Source organism: Nylanderia fulva, unplaced genomic scaffold (genome assembly GCF_048542155.1).
Source record: "Nylanderia fulva isolate GAGA-0341 unplaced genomic scaffold, ASM4854215v1 Scaffold115, whole genome shotgun sequence".
Taxonomy (NCBI): Eukaryota; Metazoa; Arthropoda; class Insecta; order Hymenoptera; family Formicidae; genus Nylanderia; species Nylanderia fulva.
The window spans coordinates 183,418-202,009 of NW_028189355.1; the positions used below are offsets into that span (position 1 = coordinate 183,418).

The 18,592-nt window shown below is 31.1% G+C and overlaps 2 protein-coding genes and 1 long non-coding RNA gene across 3 annotated transcripts; all 3 read left to right on the forward strand.

The window, feature by feature from the left end:
* The first annotated feature begins 534 nt into the window (after positions 1–534).
* On the forward strand, positions 535–1,690 carry LOC114943297 (uncharacterized). The gene is made up of 3 exons (XR_003821993.2): positions 535–830; positions 906–1,059; positions 1,307–1,690. It is a non-coding gene; the product is annotated as an uncharacterized LOC114943297 (long non-coding RNA).
* A 428-nt stretch (positions 1,691–2,118) lies between these two features.
* On the forward strand, positions 2,119–4,416 carry LOC114940942 (uncharacterized). Its single transcript, XM_029315757.2, has 3 exons — positions 2,119–2,681; positions 3,923–4,026; positions 4,100–4,416. The coding sequence occupies exons 1-3, from the start codon at positions 2,591–2,593 to the stop codon at positions 4,247–4,249; spliced, it is 345 nt and encodes a 114-aa protein (XP_029171590.2). The 5' UTR covers positions 2,119–2,590; the 3' UTR covers positions 4,250–4,416.
* On the forward strand, positions 4,249–12,455 carry LOC114940940 (equilibrative nucleoside transporter 4-like). Its single transcript, XM_029315753.2, has 8 exons — positions 4,249–4,278; positions 4,341–4,476; positions 6,572–6,795; positions 7,154–7,256; positions 7,920–8,093; positions 9,069–9,256; positions 9,995–10,235; positions 11,513–12,455. Exons 1-8 carry the CDS (start codon positions 4,249–4,251, stop codon positions 11,908–11,910), a joined length of 1,494 nt encoding a protein of 497 aa, XP_029171586.1. The 3' UTR covers positions 11,911–12,455.
* Positions 12,456–18,592: the final 6,137 nt, after the last annotated feature.

Consider the following 18,592-nt stretch of genomic DNA (forward strand, 5'->3'; position numbering starts at 1 on the left):
ATATGAATATATATATGAATATATATGAATATATATATATATATATATATATATATAATATATTTAAGACAATCAGGATCTTACACGAGAGTCGGTCATCCACCGGATTATTTGTGGATTCCGCCATGTCTGTCACATATGACCGATCAAGGCTGACCGTAGTGGCTGTGAACGTACGAGATATGTAAGCTTTCGAAATTTAGCACTGGGGCTCTATATTCGGTATTACCATCTAGCGACACGTATCGATAAAAGTTATATTCTGTACGCGCCCTTTTATTAACAATGAACACGTTTTGATGATCTCTTGTCGGTATCGTCGGTCATAACCGATGACCGATAATGTCGGTACTGACCGACAACTTTTGTCTCAAGTTCGATCTATGCTTTCTTTCTCTCTGCCGAAAGTTGTCGGTCAATACCGACATTATCGGTCATCGGTTATGACCGACAATACCGACGAGAGATCATCAAAACGTGTTCATTGTTAATAAAAGGTATTGTACAGAATATAACTTTTATCGATACGTGTCGCTAGATGGTAATACCGAATATAGAGCTGTAGCGCTTGGTTGCTCCGGTTGTGAGTTTGTGTAGGGGTGCTTGAATTAATGCTGCTCTTTTAAGTAGGCGTCGGTAAAAATTGATGAAACCAAGGAATCTGCGTAGTTCCTTGACGGTATTCGGTATGGGATAGTCCCTAATTGCAACTATGCCACAGTATATGTATAACCAGTAGCGTCACTCAAGAAAAATAGCGTCGGAGAAATGCTACGGCGCATGCGTTGGATTACTATCCACAATATGGTGTACAGTGAGTTGTAAACACAGTAAGTGGTGGTTGTGTTTATCAAAATAAATATAGCCTTTTAATGAATTCAAGTTAATTAAAGGACTCTATTAAGTTTTAGGTCTGAAAATATTTTTAAAAAACATTGTTATAATAATGGAACGTCGCGTAGTTGTTGGTGGTTTCGCGTGCGCAATGCAAGATTGCAATAAAAATTCCGGCTCCAGTCGTCACTTGAGCTTTTTTCGCTTTCCATCTCATCCAGAAAGGTATTAATTGTTTGACAATTTCCTACATACGTATATATAAAATTTAATTGTTTCTAAAATTACAATAACATTTATTCTAGAGCACAATTGCTACATATATATATATATATATATATATATATATATATGTGTGTGTGTGTGTGTGTTAAAGATGCAGAAAATGTCTAATTTTTGTTTTTTCTAAACATTATAATATTAAAAATATTAATAAAAAGTGTTTTATTTTATAATTAATATTGTTTTCTAGGTGACTGAATTCCTGTTCAATTATTCAACACATATTTATCCACAAAATGGAGCTTATCTTATAAGTATTCATACGTATTCATAATAACAAGACAGAAATCAATTTAAGTACATTAAACAGATAAACAATAATACACCTGATAATATAAAACAAATTAGTCTTTTATAACCAATTGTAAATTACATAGAATTGTTATATACATTTATTTATTATCAATTTTTATATACATCTAAAATTTGAGATTTCGTATTTTTGAAGAGTATAACAAAAAATTGGAATCATTGATCACGAATTTATCGTAATTTTACACATTATATACATTTCAATTGTAAATAATCTAAATGTACATCAATATGTTTATAAATAAAATGGCAATAATAAATATGTTACTTGTTTAATATAAATAATTCATTAAATAATACACAAACATAATAAAAAAATAATTTATTAAATAACACATAGATATATTTTAATATTATTACTTGTTAAATTTCTTCTTTTTTTATGTTTATATGATTATTTGCGTTACTTTAATGTTACATATGTAATATGTATTTCAAGAAAATGTACATTGTGGTTATTTATACAATAATTGTCTGCACAATTATAAAAATAATTGTTTATATATAGTTGCCTTTCTTTCTCACAATTTAAATATAAGCGCGCTATTACTATCAAGAACATGGCGACATGTCACATGATTTCGGACACTGACATCAAAAGAACCGACACGAAGTGCCGCTACTGGTTATACATATACTGTGACTATGCGCTCTTGGAGAGGGGCGATACCCTCCTGACTAATAGGTATATCCCAAGGTAACGGACCTTCTCGGCTCCGAAAGTACACTTTTCCACATTGATGGATAGGCCGTGTTGCTGTAGCCGTGACAGGATTTCACGCATGTGTGTTGCGTGTTGCTCTGGTGTTGTAGATGCAATCAAAATGTTGTCAATGTAGCCGAACGCATATTCCACCCCTCGGAGGACCGTATCCATCAGGCGCTGAAACGTCTGCGCAGCGTTGCAGAGACCAAAGGTCATCTTGTTGAACTGGAACAAACCGAAAGGAGTGATTACGGCGGTCTTGGGTCTGTCCTCTGGAGCCACTGGAATTTGGTGGAATGTTTTGTTGAGGTCAAGCGTAGTAAAGATCTTGCATCCATGTAAACGGTGCGTAAAATCATGTAAATGAGGGACGGGATATCTGTCAGGTATGGTGACTTTGTTTAATCGACGATAATCGCCACATGGTCTCCATGTTTCATTGGATTTCTTCACTATATGCAGCAGAGAGGCCCATGGCCTAGAGGATGGCTCGCAAATACTCTGCTGGGTGAGGTTTTGGAATTCGATTCGGGCTGCCTTATAACGGGTTGGTGAAAGACGCCTAGCTCGCTCTGCTACAGGGTGTTCGTTAGTAATTATATAATGTTGCACGCCGTGTGTGGGTTCCTGGCTTTTGATTGGACGTGTTACTTCGTCGAATTCCAGTAGAATTTTTCTGTAACAGTTATTGTAGCTGATTTTTGTTAAACTTGGGGTGTTGCATGTTGTGATTACCTAGCACGTGCAATTTTGTCTCTATATTAATTTAGTCGTCGGTTGTGGAGATCGACAAGCAGTTTAAAATGTTTTATAAAGTCGGCACCCAATATCGGTTGTTGAACGTCAGCTACAATAAATCGCCAAACAAAATCTCTGCGTAGTGCAAGGTTGAGTTTCATTTTGAGCTCTCCGTAAGTGGGGATGATAGTGCCGTTGGCTGTGTAAATTGTAAACCTAGCACGGATAGGTTGTTTGCCTTTCATGCGTTTTGGTAGAACTGAAACGTCTGCACCGGTGTCCACTAGGAAATTCATCCTTGAGTACCCATACAGCACAGATTATTGCAATTATATTGCAGCAACGTTGCAATGTTGCAAGTTGCAATGCAACATTATAAAGACATTGCAGAGATATAGGTGCACAAAATTCCAGCACACTTGTAGCAACATGACATTAATATTTCGGAAATATTGCATGTAATCCAAATTCTATAATTTATATATTGTAATATATATACATATACCCAGCAAACACCAAGTTACAACTATATAATTGTTAGTTGTAATTTCCCACTCAAAAATATAATACGTGTATTATAACAATTATATTGTTGAGTGGAAAATTACAACTAACAATTATATAACTGTAACTTGGTATTTGCTGGGTATAATACTGTAATAAAATAATTTTTTGCAATATTGTACAATAAAAGATGTTAACAATAATCAATAATTTTATTATCTTCCAAAAAGCGAACATTTTAACATTGTTGCAATTCAACAGCAATGATGTAGCAACATTTTGCAGTGAATTTGCAATATTGCAATATTGCGGTGAAAGATTGTTGTAATGTTTTTGCAATCTAACGGTGCTGTATGGGTAATGATCCATGACTGTGAGGCAGTTTGACGTCTCATTGATCTCCATAGTCACCCCTATGTACGGAGATTTTATTAGTTTTTCTGTGGCTTAGCTCCTTGAGTCCACGTACAAGGGTTCTGGCACTTTCTTGCGCTGGCACCAAATCTATTATGATAGTAACAGAACTAGGCTTATTTGAATGCGTAGGTGCAGGTGTCAATGCTCTAGGTTGGTTTCCTCTTCCTCTGCTACGGGAGCGACGGAATCGTTTGTTGCGATCTAGTTGTTTCTGTATTTTTGAGACCTGTAATGTGAGTGCGTTAAGTGACTCTTCTAATGTAGAGTGCGTACCTGAGGTAACCTGTGTGTTTGAACTTTTTGCAGGCACAATTTGCGTTGCTGCTACCATCAGCCTCATCACGTCTAGTGCCTTATCAGCTATCTCTGCTAACCGCTGGAGATCTGATGTGTCGGAGATTGCAAGTATTGCTCGAGCAGCTTCTGGTAATTGCTCAAAGAACAGAGAGCGAATGATGACGTCTCCACACTGGTCCCCTGCGAGGGCTCGTAAACGATGTAGATAAGCCGTCGGTTTCTCATCACGCATCTCGTGGCCACGGAGTAGGCGTCGGAGGCGTGCTTCATCTCTTTCATCATAGGCGGACATAACGCGCCGCTTGATGCTTTCATATTTATTTTGAGCGGGCGGATTTATAACAAGATCGGACACGCTACGCAGAGCTTCGCCGGACAATTGTGTGGTAACGTATCTGAACTTTGTGGTATCAGACGTTATATTGTAGTTAGCAAAAACAAGGTCTACCTGGGCGAACCATAGCCGTGGATCAGCCTGATAAAATGGCGGCAGTTCGATATGGCGGGAAGATACCACTGAAACTCCGCCGTTGGGCTCGCGTCCTTGGGGTGTCTGGTTGCCACCGGGCTGATTTTGGGTTGTGCCAGCGCCCGGGGCGTCTATTCCTCGTGAAGGCGATCTGTCTACAGGCATCCTTTCTTACGCGGGATCACGTCGGGGTCACCAATGTAGCGCTCGTGTATGTATATATGTATTTTAGCGGGAAGAAGATTCCTGCTGAGGCGATACTTTCTCCAGCCATCACAGCTTGCGTATATCGACTGGGAAGCATTGATGTGTATCCATAAAAACTCGACTGCTGAACTGTAACATTATAAACAGCAAGAATTAATAAGATCAAATTTTGTTAGTATAATAACAATTAAAGAAATTTGCTTAGAAAATGTTGCAAATTTCAAATTAATCTGATCTAATGTACAACGTAACTGGAAGATTAAGGCAAAGAACTTAACAAATTATCAATACGTAAATTATACGAGGTGAGTAAATTGCTATCTAAGATACCCAGCAAACACAGAATATAAATGTTATATACTTAAGCATGTTACATGTAACGTTAAAGTTAGTTGTAATTTCCCACTCATAGATGTAACATTTTTAATATTACATATATTACATTGTAGTTATATTGTCATTATATTCCAAGATAGCACTGACTTATCAATACATCAATGTGCTATTTGGTATATAATTACAATATAACTACAATGTAATATATGTTATATTAAAATGTTACATCTCCCATACAGCACCGGATAGATTGCAAAAACATTACAACAATCTTTCACCGCAATATTGCAATATTGCAAATTTACTGCAAAATGTTGCTACATCATTGCTGTTGAATTGCAGCAATGTTAAAATGTCCGCTTTTTGGAAGATTGCAACAAAATATTACAACAATATTGCAATATGTTATGAGTTTGCAATAATGCATTGTTATTGCAACCATAAACTAATGTTGCATATACAGGTATATAAATGTAAATAAATCATTAATGTGAAAATACGTTGTAGTTAATTTATATATATTACAATATATAAATTATAGAATTTGGATTTTATGCAATATTTCCGAAATATTAATGTCATGTTGCTACAAGTGTGCTGGAATTTTGTGCACTTATATCTCTGCAATGTCTTTATAATGTTGCATTGCAACTTGCAACATTGCAACGTTGCTGCAATATAATTGCAATAATCCCAGCAAACACCGATATATAATTGTTACATTGCCATAATAAAACGGAATATAACAGATAATATAACGTGTACGTTACATGTAACATCCATGTTAGTTGTAATTTCCCACTCATAGATGTAACATTTTAATATAACATATATTACATTGTAGTTATATTGTAATTATATACCAAATAGCACATTGATGTATTAATAAGTCAGTGCTATCTTGGGATATAATGACAATATAACTACAATGTAATATATGTAATATTAAAAATGTTACATCTATGAGTGGGAAATTACAACTAACATATACGTTACATGTAACATGCTTAAGTATATAACATTTATATACTGTGTTTGCTAGGATCTGTGCTGTATGGGTAAGTATTTGAGTAAATTCTATGAGTAATTAAAGCTTACTCACTATTATTATTAATAAAGATTGAGAATATTAATAAAACTTTATGACATAAGGAATTTAAAACATAGTGGACTTTTATAAATTTTAGCAAAAACTTACTTTAACTGAAATTTTAATTTATGGTTTAGTCACTAAAATGTATAAAATGTCCAAATTTCAGAAATCGAAAATAATTTCTCTCAATTTTATTAAGAAGAAATTTATTTATTATATTATGAATTATTTATTTCAAACTTATCTAACATATGTATTTTTGTGCAATTTATTATATTACAAAAATAATATTGCGAATACTATGCTCTGTATCTATTTCCAGCAACTTTGAATCATGTAATATATATATAAAAAATTTTTTATTGTACTTTTTCAGGTGTTGCTGGCTTTTGGGTATCGGTTAATCGAATATTAACAAAATTGTTAATCAATGATGAACGCGGTAATACGTCTGCATTCTTCCTTATGTCGAATATGACGATTATGTTGTGTTTCGTTTTACATAAAATTATACGAAAGATCGAATTTGTGCAATTTTACATAACATTGTGCCAGGAAAGAAATCAAATCACTTTAGAACCAACGGAAGATGTCGGTTTGGTATGTGTAACATAGTATTCTTGTACACATTGTATTCTTCATTTATATAAAACTTTCAATGGAAGATGTGGGAAAACAAATATTTTTAAGGAAACTTATGATATACAACCCAAGTAGAACAGAAAAGTCAAAATAATGTCAATTTGACGTCATATTGACCAAATTTGATCAGTATGACGTCAAAATGATATTATTTTGATTTTCTGTACTTGGGAAGTGCATATACATTTTAAGAAAAGAGAAACTGTAACTGAATTAAATGATTGCCAAATCAAGTTATTTAGTCAAACTTATCTAACATATTTTTGTGCAACAACTTAATGATGCATATGTGATTAATGTACATTACTGTGTTCAGATGGATCCGTTGGATCAAGTTGGCGATCCCTCGAAAGGTCAATACGGAGTGTTGAAGATCCAAACGAGTCTATTGGGGACAGATTCTGCCAGTGGCACTGATGGTAAGAAAGATATTAATTTTATATGTTTAAGTATAGAATGTTTATTTTGATCCTCTTGGAGTTACAAGGCGTTGTTTTTGTAAAGAGTGTACCCGAACCTTTTACAATTTAATTTCTTCTAACCTGGCCATAAGGCGATCCTCATATCAATAATTCTTGTTTTCCTTCTTTTTTTTCATCCTTTTTTCTCTCTCTTTAACTGTCTTCTCCTTCTACAATTTTTTTCCAAAAACCTCTTAAGGGAATGGTTAGGTCTGTTTTATTGACAAATATTATTTTCATTTAACTCTTTATTAGCTATACGGAGTGAAAAATCCTTTACTAGAATTAAAATAATTCATAATAAAAAATCTGGGCTATTATATGTATATATAAAAAGAAGCCAAAAAAGTTAAATAATTAAGTTAGAGTTAAATAAAAATAATATTCGTCGATAAAACACCTAGTCAGCATTCTTTAAGAGGCGTATGAGCTTTTTAGGATCGAACTGGGTTCGAATCTGGAACTTTTCGCCTATCAGTCCGCAATTTTTAGATGAGGTCACATGTCACCGATTTAAGTAGAGAGAATTATATACTAGGTTTATTTAAGAATATTCGAATTGCGTTCTTGAAAAAGTACCACTCTTTCGAGATTACGATTAATATAATTGGACTGTTTTAGCGTCTCGACAGTATTCTGCATTCTCGTTCAGCAATCCAGTTTACGAACCTAGCGTTCCTTCGGGGAATCCGCCTGGTAGTGCTAGACCGACTTATAAGGTCGAAGACGTCGTGGTTATGGGAGGCGCTTACACAAGCACACAAAGCACAAGTACACTATGGTCCGGCATAAAAAGTAAGAGAATACAGTTTTCCTATTTCATCAAAAAAAAAAAAAAAAATATATATATATATATATATATATATATAATTTATTTTTTACATATTTACACACAAACTTATAATACACTCACTCCAAAAAAGGGTTACACTTAAAATTTGGAAAAAAATTACTAAATTTTAAATGACGATAACTTCGAAAATAATAAAGATAGAAAGGTTTCTAAAAATGAATATAAAGCTTGGAATTTCTACTTGAAAAATCTATTTATTTCAATGTTGCGAGATAAATTTATTAAAAATGGCGAATAACAAAACAAGAGCATGCAAAATTGAAAAATAATGGTTCGAGTTTGCCAATGCACATGGCGTGAGTCAAATATAGTAACGCAATGGAATTAAAAGCATATGATGGTACAGAGTTTCTCCTTTAAAATGCTTTTCTATTCATCTCGATATGATGATTTTTTGCCGAGATATTCGCATTTGGAGAAAACGCTTTCTTTTTATTTTAAATGCGAATAATTTTGTGAAAAATCACCGTATCGAGATGAATAAAAAAGCATTTTAAAGAGAAGACTCTATACTATCATATGCTTTTATCCCATTGAGTTATGACATTTGACTCACGCCATGTGCATTGGCAAACTCGAACCATTACTTTTCAATTTTGCATGTGTCGTTTTGTCATTCGCTATTTTTAATAAATTTATCTCGCAACATTGAAATAAATAGATTCTTCAAATAGAGAGCTTTATATTCATTTTTTAGAAACCTTTTTATCTTTTATATTTTCGAAGTTATCGTCATTTGAAATTTGGTATATTTTTTCCAAATTTTAAGTGTACTGTTTTTTTTTTGGAATGAGTGTATTTGATATTATTTTTTACAAATTTTACATGATTGTGATTATTGAATCATTGTTGTGAAACAACAATGTTTCAATAAGATCGATTAATATTTATAGGGAAAATTTAAAATAATTTTTTAGGAGGTTTGCTCGCTAGACTCGAAGTCGCCAAATTGATCTTTCCGTACATGGCCAGTATTGGAGTTGCTTACTTCGTAACCCTCTGCTTGTACCCAGGAATCGTATCGGAAATAATATCCTGCAAATTCGAATCGTGGATGCCAGTTATTCTGATGACTGTCTTCAACTCCGCTGATTTATTCGGCAAGGTTGTCGATTATTTAAATTGTATATGACATTAATCCTTTGTTCTTTTTTTAATATTTTGTTTTCTTCGCATTCAAATGGACGAATATTTTAACACTTTTTTAATACTTTATTTATTTATACTTATTCTTAAAATACTTTCCTTTTGATTAATATTGCTATTATATTATCATGTTATTTAATTTTTAATATCTCTAGAAAATCTAATTAGAAGATATAACACTGTGCAACAAAAAATGATTTTTTTTAACATTGGAGCGAGACTAGTCGTTTCTTATAGTTTTTTGGATGCTGAATACGAATAATATCTTCAAAATTGCTCCATAACGTCACAATTTTAAGAGACATGCAATTAAAGTTGCAAAAAAGGCTATTTTCATGAACTTTGTCATATTATAGCTACAATATGCGACATGCTAAAAAAGTTTTCTTGCTATCAAAATAAAATATATTGTTAGGATTTTAACCCTGAATAGGAATTTTCAGTGATGTGATGGAGCAATTTTGAAGACAGATTTGTGTTCAGCATCCAAAAAACTATAAGAAACGACTATAGTTTTGTGCCGGTGTTTTTTTGTTGAACAATGTAATAGATGTTGCTTGAATATAAATACAACATATTAATGCAAAAATGGAAAATATATAACAGTGATAAAAACTATAAAAGTATTAAAAAGTATTAAAGCAGTTATGTTTTTTTTATATAGAATTATAATACAGATTATCTGGATTTTTTATAGGCTTTCGGTTTAATACCTTACGAATGGAAGCGCACTCAGTTACTCTATTTCTCTAGTGCGCGAATCATACTTATTCCCCTATTTCTACTTTGCTCAATTCCACGTGGTGCTCCTATTCTCTCCGGCGAGGGATTCCCGCTTGTGCTCTCCTGGCTCCTTGGCTTTACAAATGGTGTAATCGGTTCCGTACCAATGATTCAGGCGCCAAACAAAGTACCAGAAGAACATCGAGAACTCGCAGGTATATATTATAAAAACAAAGAGTACGGGCAGTTCCCAAGTGACAAGCATATACGTCATTTTGACGTCGAATAACGTCATTGAATGTCAAAATGACGTCAGTTTGCTATTTGTTGCTTAAAATTTTCCTAACTCGAGATTGGATTTTATTTTTTGACTTAAAATGAAATTTATGATGTGATTACGAATACGCGAGTTTTTAAGTGGACCAAATTATTCCAGAAAAAATAGCTTATTTAAAATTCTGATTAACAAATATGATGCCACGTCAAATGAAAAGATTTCTTTTAATCAGCTCAATTTCAATAATTTACACCCCATGTTTATTTCTTTCTTTTTTTTCAACAAGATTTATTTTGACAATAAAGCAAACAAGAAAACTAATGCCAAAAGCCATTTTATTGAGTGTTACGATTAACTGCAAGTGTCAGTCAATCAGGTCAATCAGATATAGCAAAAACGGGGAAACCATTAGGATCATCTGTCATATTGGAATTAGAATGAGTTATTCTCTGAAAATGGTAACTCGGTCCATTTTGAAACTTATGCATATTCGCAATCTACGTGTCGTAAACTTTATTTTCAGCCAAAAATGAATCGGGAAAAGTTTGAACAACAGGTCTATAGGCACTTGTTCACACTATTTTCGTTAAAATATAATAGTGATAAAAGGGAAAAAAGAAGGAAGGAAACAGAATATAAATTATTGAAACGCGGTAATTAAAAAATTTTTTCCATTTTTAATTCGTCTACTTCCTACATTCCAAAAAACTAGTGTACTCCAGCATTTAATATTAAACATTTTTTATGTCACTTATTTAAAGATTACACTAGTTTACAAAAAAATACTTATTTCATTATTTTAAATCAGACAAGGTATTTTAAAATAGACATGTTTCTTATAAATTTTTGAGTGCTTGAAATTTGCTTCCGAGGAAATAAGGTTTTTTAGAAGGAACTGTTTTTCCCAAAATTAATTTTGCCATTATTTGTTTTTCTTTAGACCATATATAACATTTTTTTCGAACAATTCCAAGTAGACAATTAAAATGAGACACCTATATATAAATTTTTTTTCTTATTTAAAATAATATTCAAAATTAATCTATTACAGCTCTAACAGCACACATTCGAAAGACGTTTAGACATGCAGAGGATATTCGAATGTCCTTTGGATATCCTCTGAACGTTTTTCGGATATGTTGTGCTGTTAGGAAGATTTTTATTAATCCGTTAAACTTAAAAGTTAATATAATATACAATATCATATTTTATTAGGTAACATTATGACGTTATCGTATACTACTGGATTGACCATCGAATCTTTATTGGCGTATATGATGGATGCCTGTCTCGGCCCGTCTGTGCAAGCTAAGGACGTGTGCGCGCAGTTGGCGAATAGTCAAATTTTGACGACCCCGCTCAGCAACGTGACGGCGAGCATTCTGATGAACGGGATATCTTCCACTTTGCCCGTCGTTGAAAGAATGACGACGATGCCGAAGGCGAAGACCACTGCCAATGTGCTAACTACGATTCTGATGTCCACGTTATTGTCGAATAGCACCGTAAGCCTACTAAGCGACGAAGGGGCGCTGAATGCGTCCACGACGGTCTTACCAAAGCTCTTAGCTAATGTTACCACTTCGGCAAGTAACGTGATTTTGCAACATTAGGACGCATATGTTTGTGCGCTGTGTTAAATCTGGTGCTTTCACATATATGAGAGAGAGGGGGGGGGGAGAGGAGAAAGAAAGAAAAATTATGGGTGTATGTGTGCGTGTGTACGCAAAAAAATTATATACGAGTTGAAGAAGTCGCTATAAAGCTAAAGTGTTTAAATTGATGAAATTTGTAAGTTATTGTAATAATTGTTGACAAGTGTTTAATTTTTTTGGTTATGTTGCTAACTATAAGATATGAAGCTTATATTTTATTTGTGTCCATATTATGTATTATTTCTGAATTTACTTTTTGCTTGATTATTTCATGTAAAGATTGTTTTTAAAAAGATTAGAAAAATAAAAAAGAAACAGTATACCTAATTTTATTGCAAGTGATAAAAATAAAATATAATACAATTCAAACAATATGTAATATATTATTAAAGCACGAGACGTTCAGCAATTGTTTCTGAATGTTCCGGTTATTCGAAAAATTGTGTAGATAAGATATATCAATCTTGGAAATAAAAGGCCAGAAAATAATGCAAAAAGTTAAACCTTTTAAATCTTTTAAAGGTTCTTTACGTTATTTATAACACAATATAATTCGAGATTGGATTTAAAAACAATAATAGAAATAAGAAACAAAGCATGTTTCAAAATCATAAACTTTTTCAATTTTTCTCTATTTGAAACATTCTAATAGATTTTTTATTTATTAATAAATTTTGTTATTAATGTATAAAAAAATTAATGTATGAAAATAGCATGAAAAAAGAATCAAAAAATAAAAAATATTTTTTCCTTAATATATGTATATGCAATTGAATTAGATGCACTATAGGAGAAATATGAACCAGTAAAAACAAAAAGAAAAAATTAATTATTTTTTGAAAATTTTAAGTTTAATACACGATGCTGTGAGAAAATAAAAAAATAAAGATTTAAAAAAATTATAAAAAATTTTATTATTATTTTATTATTAAATTAAGTATTAAAATACTTTTGGAATTTACAAACATGCTTGAATATATAAAATATCATAATTTATGTCTATTTGATTGTTTTAAATAACTTAAATAGTGCCTCTTTGTTTTTGCTTCAAAGGAAGAACTCTTTATATTGAATATTTTTCCGTTTACATTTTGTCAGTAATACTTTTATTTCTACACATATAAAAAATAATTATAATTTCTTCTATAATCTATATTTACTTAAAAATAGATAAATAATTTTAAAAATCTATCTATTTTAAAAATGGCCTACATTTGTATAAAATTTGGTTCAATATACCTTTTTTAAGGGTGATAAAAACATAATATTTAACATTTATATAAAGGTTTCTTTATCAGTTTTTTTATTATAAAAAAATTAATCTTTCGTTTAAAAAGTTTAAATTTAAATCTTAATTATATATATTGTATATAAGTTTGGTATTATTAAAAATGCTATTAATTGAATAAATAAAACATAATTTAAATAACATTAAATGTATAAACAGTGCTATTTATTTTATATTTTAAAAGTTTGAGTGACGTAGATCATCTCAATTACTTTTCTGTTTAACTCTGAATTTCTATATGTATAACGCAAACAAAATAAAGTATATTTTAATTTTAATTTATATCTAACAATAAATAAAAAAATAAATAAAATTGATTATTATATTTATTATAAAAAAAACTATTAATCTCGGCTCGAATTATTGTGTTACAATAAAAATAAAATCTCGACGGCAATCGGAGCCTATGCGGATGACATGCACAAAATTAATAAATTAAAATGAGATCTCAAGTCAAACTCATTTATTAAATTCTAAACGTTTCGACCCACTTCGGGTCTTCTTCAGTAGCTGCAAAATACAAAGAAACAAAAATAGAAGATAATCGGTACAATCAGAAAATTATAAAACTCGTATACATACAATCCGCAAATAAATTAAATATCATTCTCCTCCCTATTCAAACCGTCCGGCCGTCGGAGTGTCTCCCTAACGGTGACTGACCATCGTCAGGAAGGAAGCGGAGCAGTGACTCCCTTACCAACACTAATCAACATGGTATAAATTAAACGTAGAACAATTCACAAGAATTAAAAATTAAGAACCGGGAAGAACACTCACCCCGACAGCAAAAACAGAGAGAAGACGATGCTACACGTGACACATCACTCTAACGACTGTGCGGTATTCTACCTCGACACAGTCGATACATATATACGCAAAAAACAAAAATAAAAATAAAATATGAAAATAAAAATAAAAATAAAAACAACTAAACTAATCGGCACTCATGTCAAAAGTCTAACAAAAAAACCCGGCTATGTAAAATCACAAAGCTAGATTTTGGTAAATTTTTCTATTAACAGATCAAGATTCTCGTTTAATTTATCAGTGTCGCTATGTAAATTTAAACTATTCCTCTGACGTTTTATGTGGATCATTTCGGATATCAAACGTTTACCTAAAAAAGGCTCCTCGTCTAAGACTTTTACATCCTCCCAATTAAATTCATGGTTCAATAATCTATGTTCCGATATGACTGATAATTGTGACGCGTTTCTTTTTATGTTGTTGCGATGTTCTTTAATCCTAGTTTTCAACAATCTACCCGTCTGCCCTACGTACGACGCATCACAATCCATACAATCAATTTTATAAACTACATTATTATGGAGTTCTCTTGGTAACTTATCCTTGTGTACTTTAATGAATTTACGGAGACTGTTAATTGCTGTATATGATGGAATGACATCCAAATCACGCGTAATGTCCTCGATTCTCTTCGATACATTATTAATATACGGAATATTAAAGTACGAAACTTTTTTCTGCGTTAGAATCTTGTCATTGCATACATTTGCTCTATTGTTATGCAACTTATTATTATAGCGGAAGAACAACTTTTTTAACCGCGCTTGTAATGTATGAAATATCAAATTGAGAGGATAATTATTAGACAAACGTCAGAGGAATAGTTTAAATTTACATAGCGACACTGATAAATTAAACGAGAATCTTGATCTGTTAATAGAAAAATTTACCAAAATCTAGCTTTGTGATTTTACATAGCCGGGTTTTTTTGTTAGACTTTTGACATGAGTGCCGATTAGTTTAGTTGTTTTTATTTTTATTTTTATTTTCATATTTTATTTTTATTTTTGTTTTTTGCGTATATATGTATCGACTGTGTCGAGGTAGAATACCGCACAGTCGTTAGAGTGATGTGTCACGTGTAGCATCGTCTTCTCTCTGTTTTTGCTGTCGGGGTGAGTGTTCTTCCCGGTTCTTAATTTTTAATTCTTGTGAATTGTTCTACGTTTAATTTATACCATGTTGATTAGTGTTGGTAAGGGAGTCACTGCTCCGCTTCCTTCCTGACGATGGTCAGTCACCGTTAGGGAGACACTCCGACGGCCGGACGGTTTGAATAGGGAGGAGAATGATATTTAATTTATTTGCGGATTGTATGTATACGAGTTTTATAATTTTCTGATTGTACCGATTATCTTCTATTTTTGTTTCTTTGTATTTTGCAGCTACTGAAGAAGACCCGAAGTGGGTCGAAACGTTTAGAATTTAATAAATGAGTTTGACTTGAGATCTCATTTTAATTTATTAATTTTGTGCATGTCATCCGCATAGGCTTCGATTGCCGTCGAGATTTTATTTTTATTATATTTATGTTCCAAGTTGATAAGAACAGGCATTATAAATTGTTATAAATATGTTATTTAAATTCGGAGTCTTCTGCTATTTTTGTAAATTACATAATATAATTATATATTATAGTAAACGTTGATTCAATTAAAAATTGAATTTTATATTTTATTTTAAAAGAGATTGAAATTTTTTTTATTGTGAATGTTGATATTGGATACTGCGTTTGTAATATTTATTTATGCGTAGGCTACATTATATATATGGTGCACTTTATTTTGTATGTACTGTGATAAAGTTATCTTTCGAAATAACATCAGATTAAACATTAAACACACGCACAAAGAAATTGTAACAATTGTGTATAAAATTGCGTTTACAGAGGTATGAAGCTGAAAAGTGATTATCGCGAGATACACGTCGAACTTCAAATGTTTCTTTTTTGTTATGAAGGATATCGCATGCCTGTTATTTCGTATCAGCAAAAAAATCACTGTTTCAAATATATTTTTAAAAGCGATGAAAAGAATAAAATTGATTTTTTTGTAGAAAATAATGTTATGTACACAAAGTAGTTCCGCATTTTATTTTGATCAGTCAAATAACTCGAAATGACGAGGTTTTAGAACAAAATGTATCAATAAAAGTTGTAGCATTGTAAATGGGACTTAATATCGTGATCTAGAATTAGCCTTAATCATTACAAAATCATTTGGCGTTTTTCAAGGTCATTTAAAGGTCAATCTGATTTTTTAAAATGAATAGTACTTTTTTTACATCAATTGATTGCTCTCATTCTTTTGTATAAATCAAAATATTGAAATAAGATTAACAAAGAATGAATATTTTATAAAATATTTTATAGTTTATCTAAAATTATATCAAATTAAAATATCTCAAACTATTCATGTTTTTGGCCATCCTACTCTTATAACTTTTATGCCAAATATTGCGAGAAATCAATTTATACAAAAATATGGTAGTTTTATTAAAAAAAAGATACTAACTTCTAAATGACCTTGAAAAACACTATCCAAGCGTAATTCTAGATCACGATACTATCCCATTAAACACAGTATATAAATGTTATATACTTAAGCATGTTACATGTAACGTATATGTTAGTTGTAATTTTCCACTCATAGATGTAACATTTTTAATATTACATATATTACATTGTAGTTATATTGCCATTATATCCCAAGATAGCACTGACTTATCAATACATCAATGTGCTATTTGGTATATAATTACAATATGACTACAATGTAATATATGTTATAATAAAATGTTACATCTATGAGTGGGAAATTACAACTAACATGGATGTAACATGTAACATACACGTTATATTACCTGTTATATTCCGTTTTATTATAGCAATGTAACAATTATATATCGGTGTTTGCTGGGATATGTACTTCTCTACAACTTGTGTTTAAAATACATTTTTTTTGAAATGTTATTATTTCGAGATATTTGATTATTGAAAATGGGACACCATATATACTTATCTTGTATATTTATTCTTGTCTTTATTGTTAATTTATTTTAATGCGTAATATAGACTGATAAACTATTTGATGGTTGATGATCGACAAGTTTTTGCCAGGAAGGTTATTGCATGACGAGTATATTCTGTCGAGCTGTTATACGTATCTACGTGTGTATATATAGTTGATTGATACAATTGAAATATAAAATACGTGTATTTATGTGGCACATTAGGCGTCATAATTACTTTTACAATTCACTAGATCCACTTTCTAGATGCACTTTCGGAAGAAATGCCACATTATTATACATCCTGATTTGTAGTAAAGAAATAAACGCAACAATAAACAATAATTAACGCAACATATTTGATATGTTTTCAGCAAACACCAAGTAATTATTATATAACTGTTAGTTATAATTTTCCACTCAACAATGTAAATGCAATATAACACGTGTGTTCAGTGGAAAATTATAACTAACAGTTATATAATTGTTACTTGGTGTTTGCTGGGTTATATCTAAAGTATAAAGACATAAGTAGAATCTATTACAAGGATTGCAATACAAAGAATTGTTGTTAAAACACAATTGTTTATTTGATTTCAATATAATTATAAGGAACATATAATATATATGTATATATATATATATATATATATATATATATATATAATTAAAATTAATTTGTTTATTGTTTTAAAAAGACAAATTTCGCATTCATTCATAAAATAAGAGAAACTAATTTCTTTTAATATTAAATTTTTCTACGAAAATGTAAATCCAAAAATTCAAGTATTCTTTTATTTTTATAAAATATAAAATATTTGTAAAAAAATGTTGGTTGTCAATTACGGATCATTGTTAGTTGTCTTTCTTGCTACGATCACACATCAAGTCACATTTAAACACGAATGCGTTGATACTTAATGATCATCTATTAAATATATGAATCAGGATCTTTACGATACCTATAAAGAAGAAAACTCGACTTTTTCTCACACAAATATTCTTACTCCCATTTTAACACGCCAGCTTTGTTAATTGCATTATCTGCTCAAAACATATCCGATGTTATATAGAAGATTGTAATCAAAGTTTATAAAATTAAGACATAGTTAGCTCTATACATTATGAAAGACTATGTAATACAATTTGATTATGTGATCGATTGAAAAATTTTCTCTGTTTCTTTTTTTTAATATAAAACAGTAGCGGATTTTCTATTAAGCACAAATTTGACACATCCTTTAGGACTTTAATATTGCAGGGAGCTTTTTTCAAATCAAGTTGTACATAGGTGACTTGGTACGGCAAGAAGTCTGCGAAAATCAAGTTGCGACATTCCTGTATTGCAGGAGACATCCAACTTAAGCTACTATCTGAAGATAGTAAAGTGCTAAAATCCGCTATATATACTGCATGTATACAAAAAAATTTATCCAAAACAATATTTGAAAAAATTGTCAACTCTAAATATAAATGATTTCGATTACTAAATCAAATTGTAGCGATGGTTTGATGTATAATACGCGCATTATT

What these genes read in the sequence shown, in the direction of transcription:
- LOC114940942 (XM_029315757.2), top strand. Translation starts at nt 2,591, where the DNA reads ATGCAGCAGAGAGGCCCATGGCCTAGAGGATGGCTCGCAAATACTCTG. An exon ending in TTCGGGCTGCCTTATAACGG is followed by an intron (nt 2,682 to 3,922) that starts GTTGGTGAAAGA and finishes TTGAATGCGTAG; the next exon opens with GTGCAGGTGTCAATGCTCTA. An exon ending in GTATTTTTGAGACCTGTAAT is followed by an intron (nt 4,027 to 4,099) that starts GTGAGTGCGTTA and finishes AACTTTTTGCAG; the next exon opens with GCACAATTTGCGTTGCTGCT.
- LOC114940940 (XM_029315753.2), top strand. Translation starts at nt 4,249, where the DNA reads ATGACGTCTCCACACTGGTCCCCTGCGAGG. An exon ending in TTCTGCCAGTGGCACTGATG is followed by an intron (nt 7,257 to 7,919) that starts GTAAGAAAGATA and finishes GGACTGTTTTAG; the next exon opens with CGTCTCGACAGTATTCTGCA. An exon ending in AGAACATCGAGAACTCGCAG is followed by an intron (nt 10,236 to 11,512) that starts GTATATATTATA and finishes ATATTTTATTAG; the next exon opens with GTAACATTATGACGTTATCG.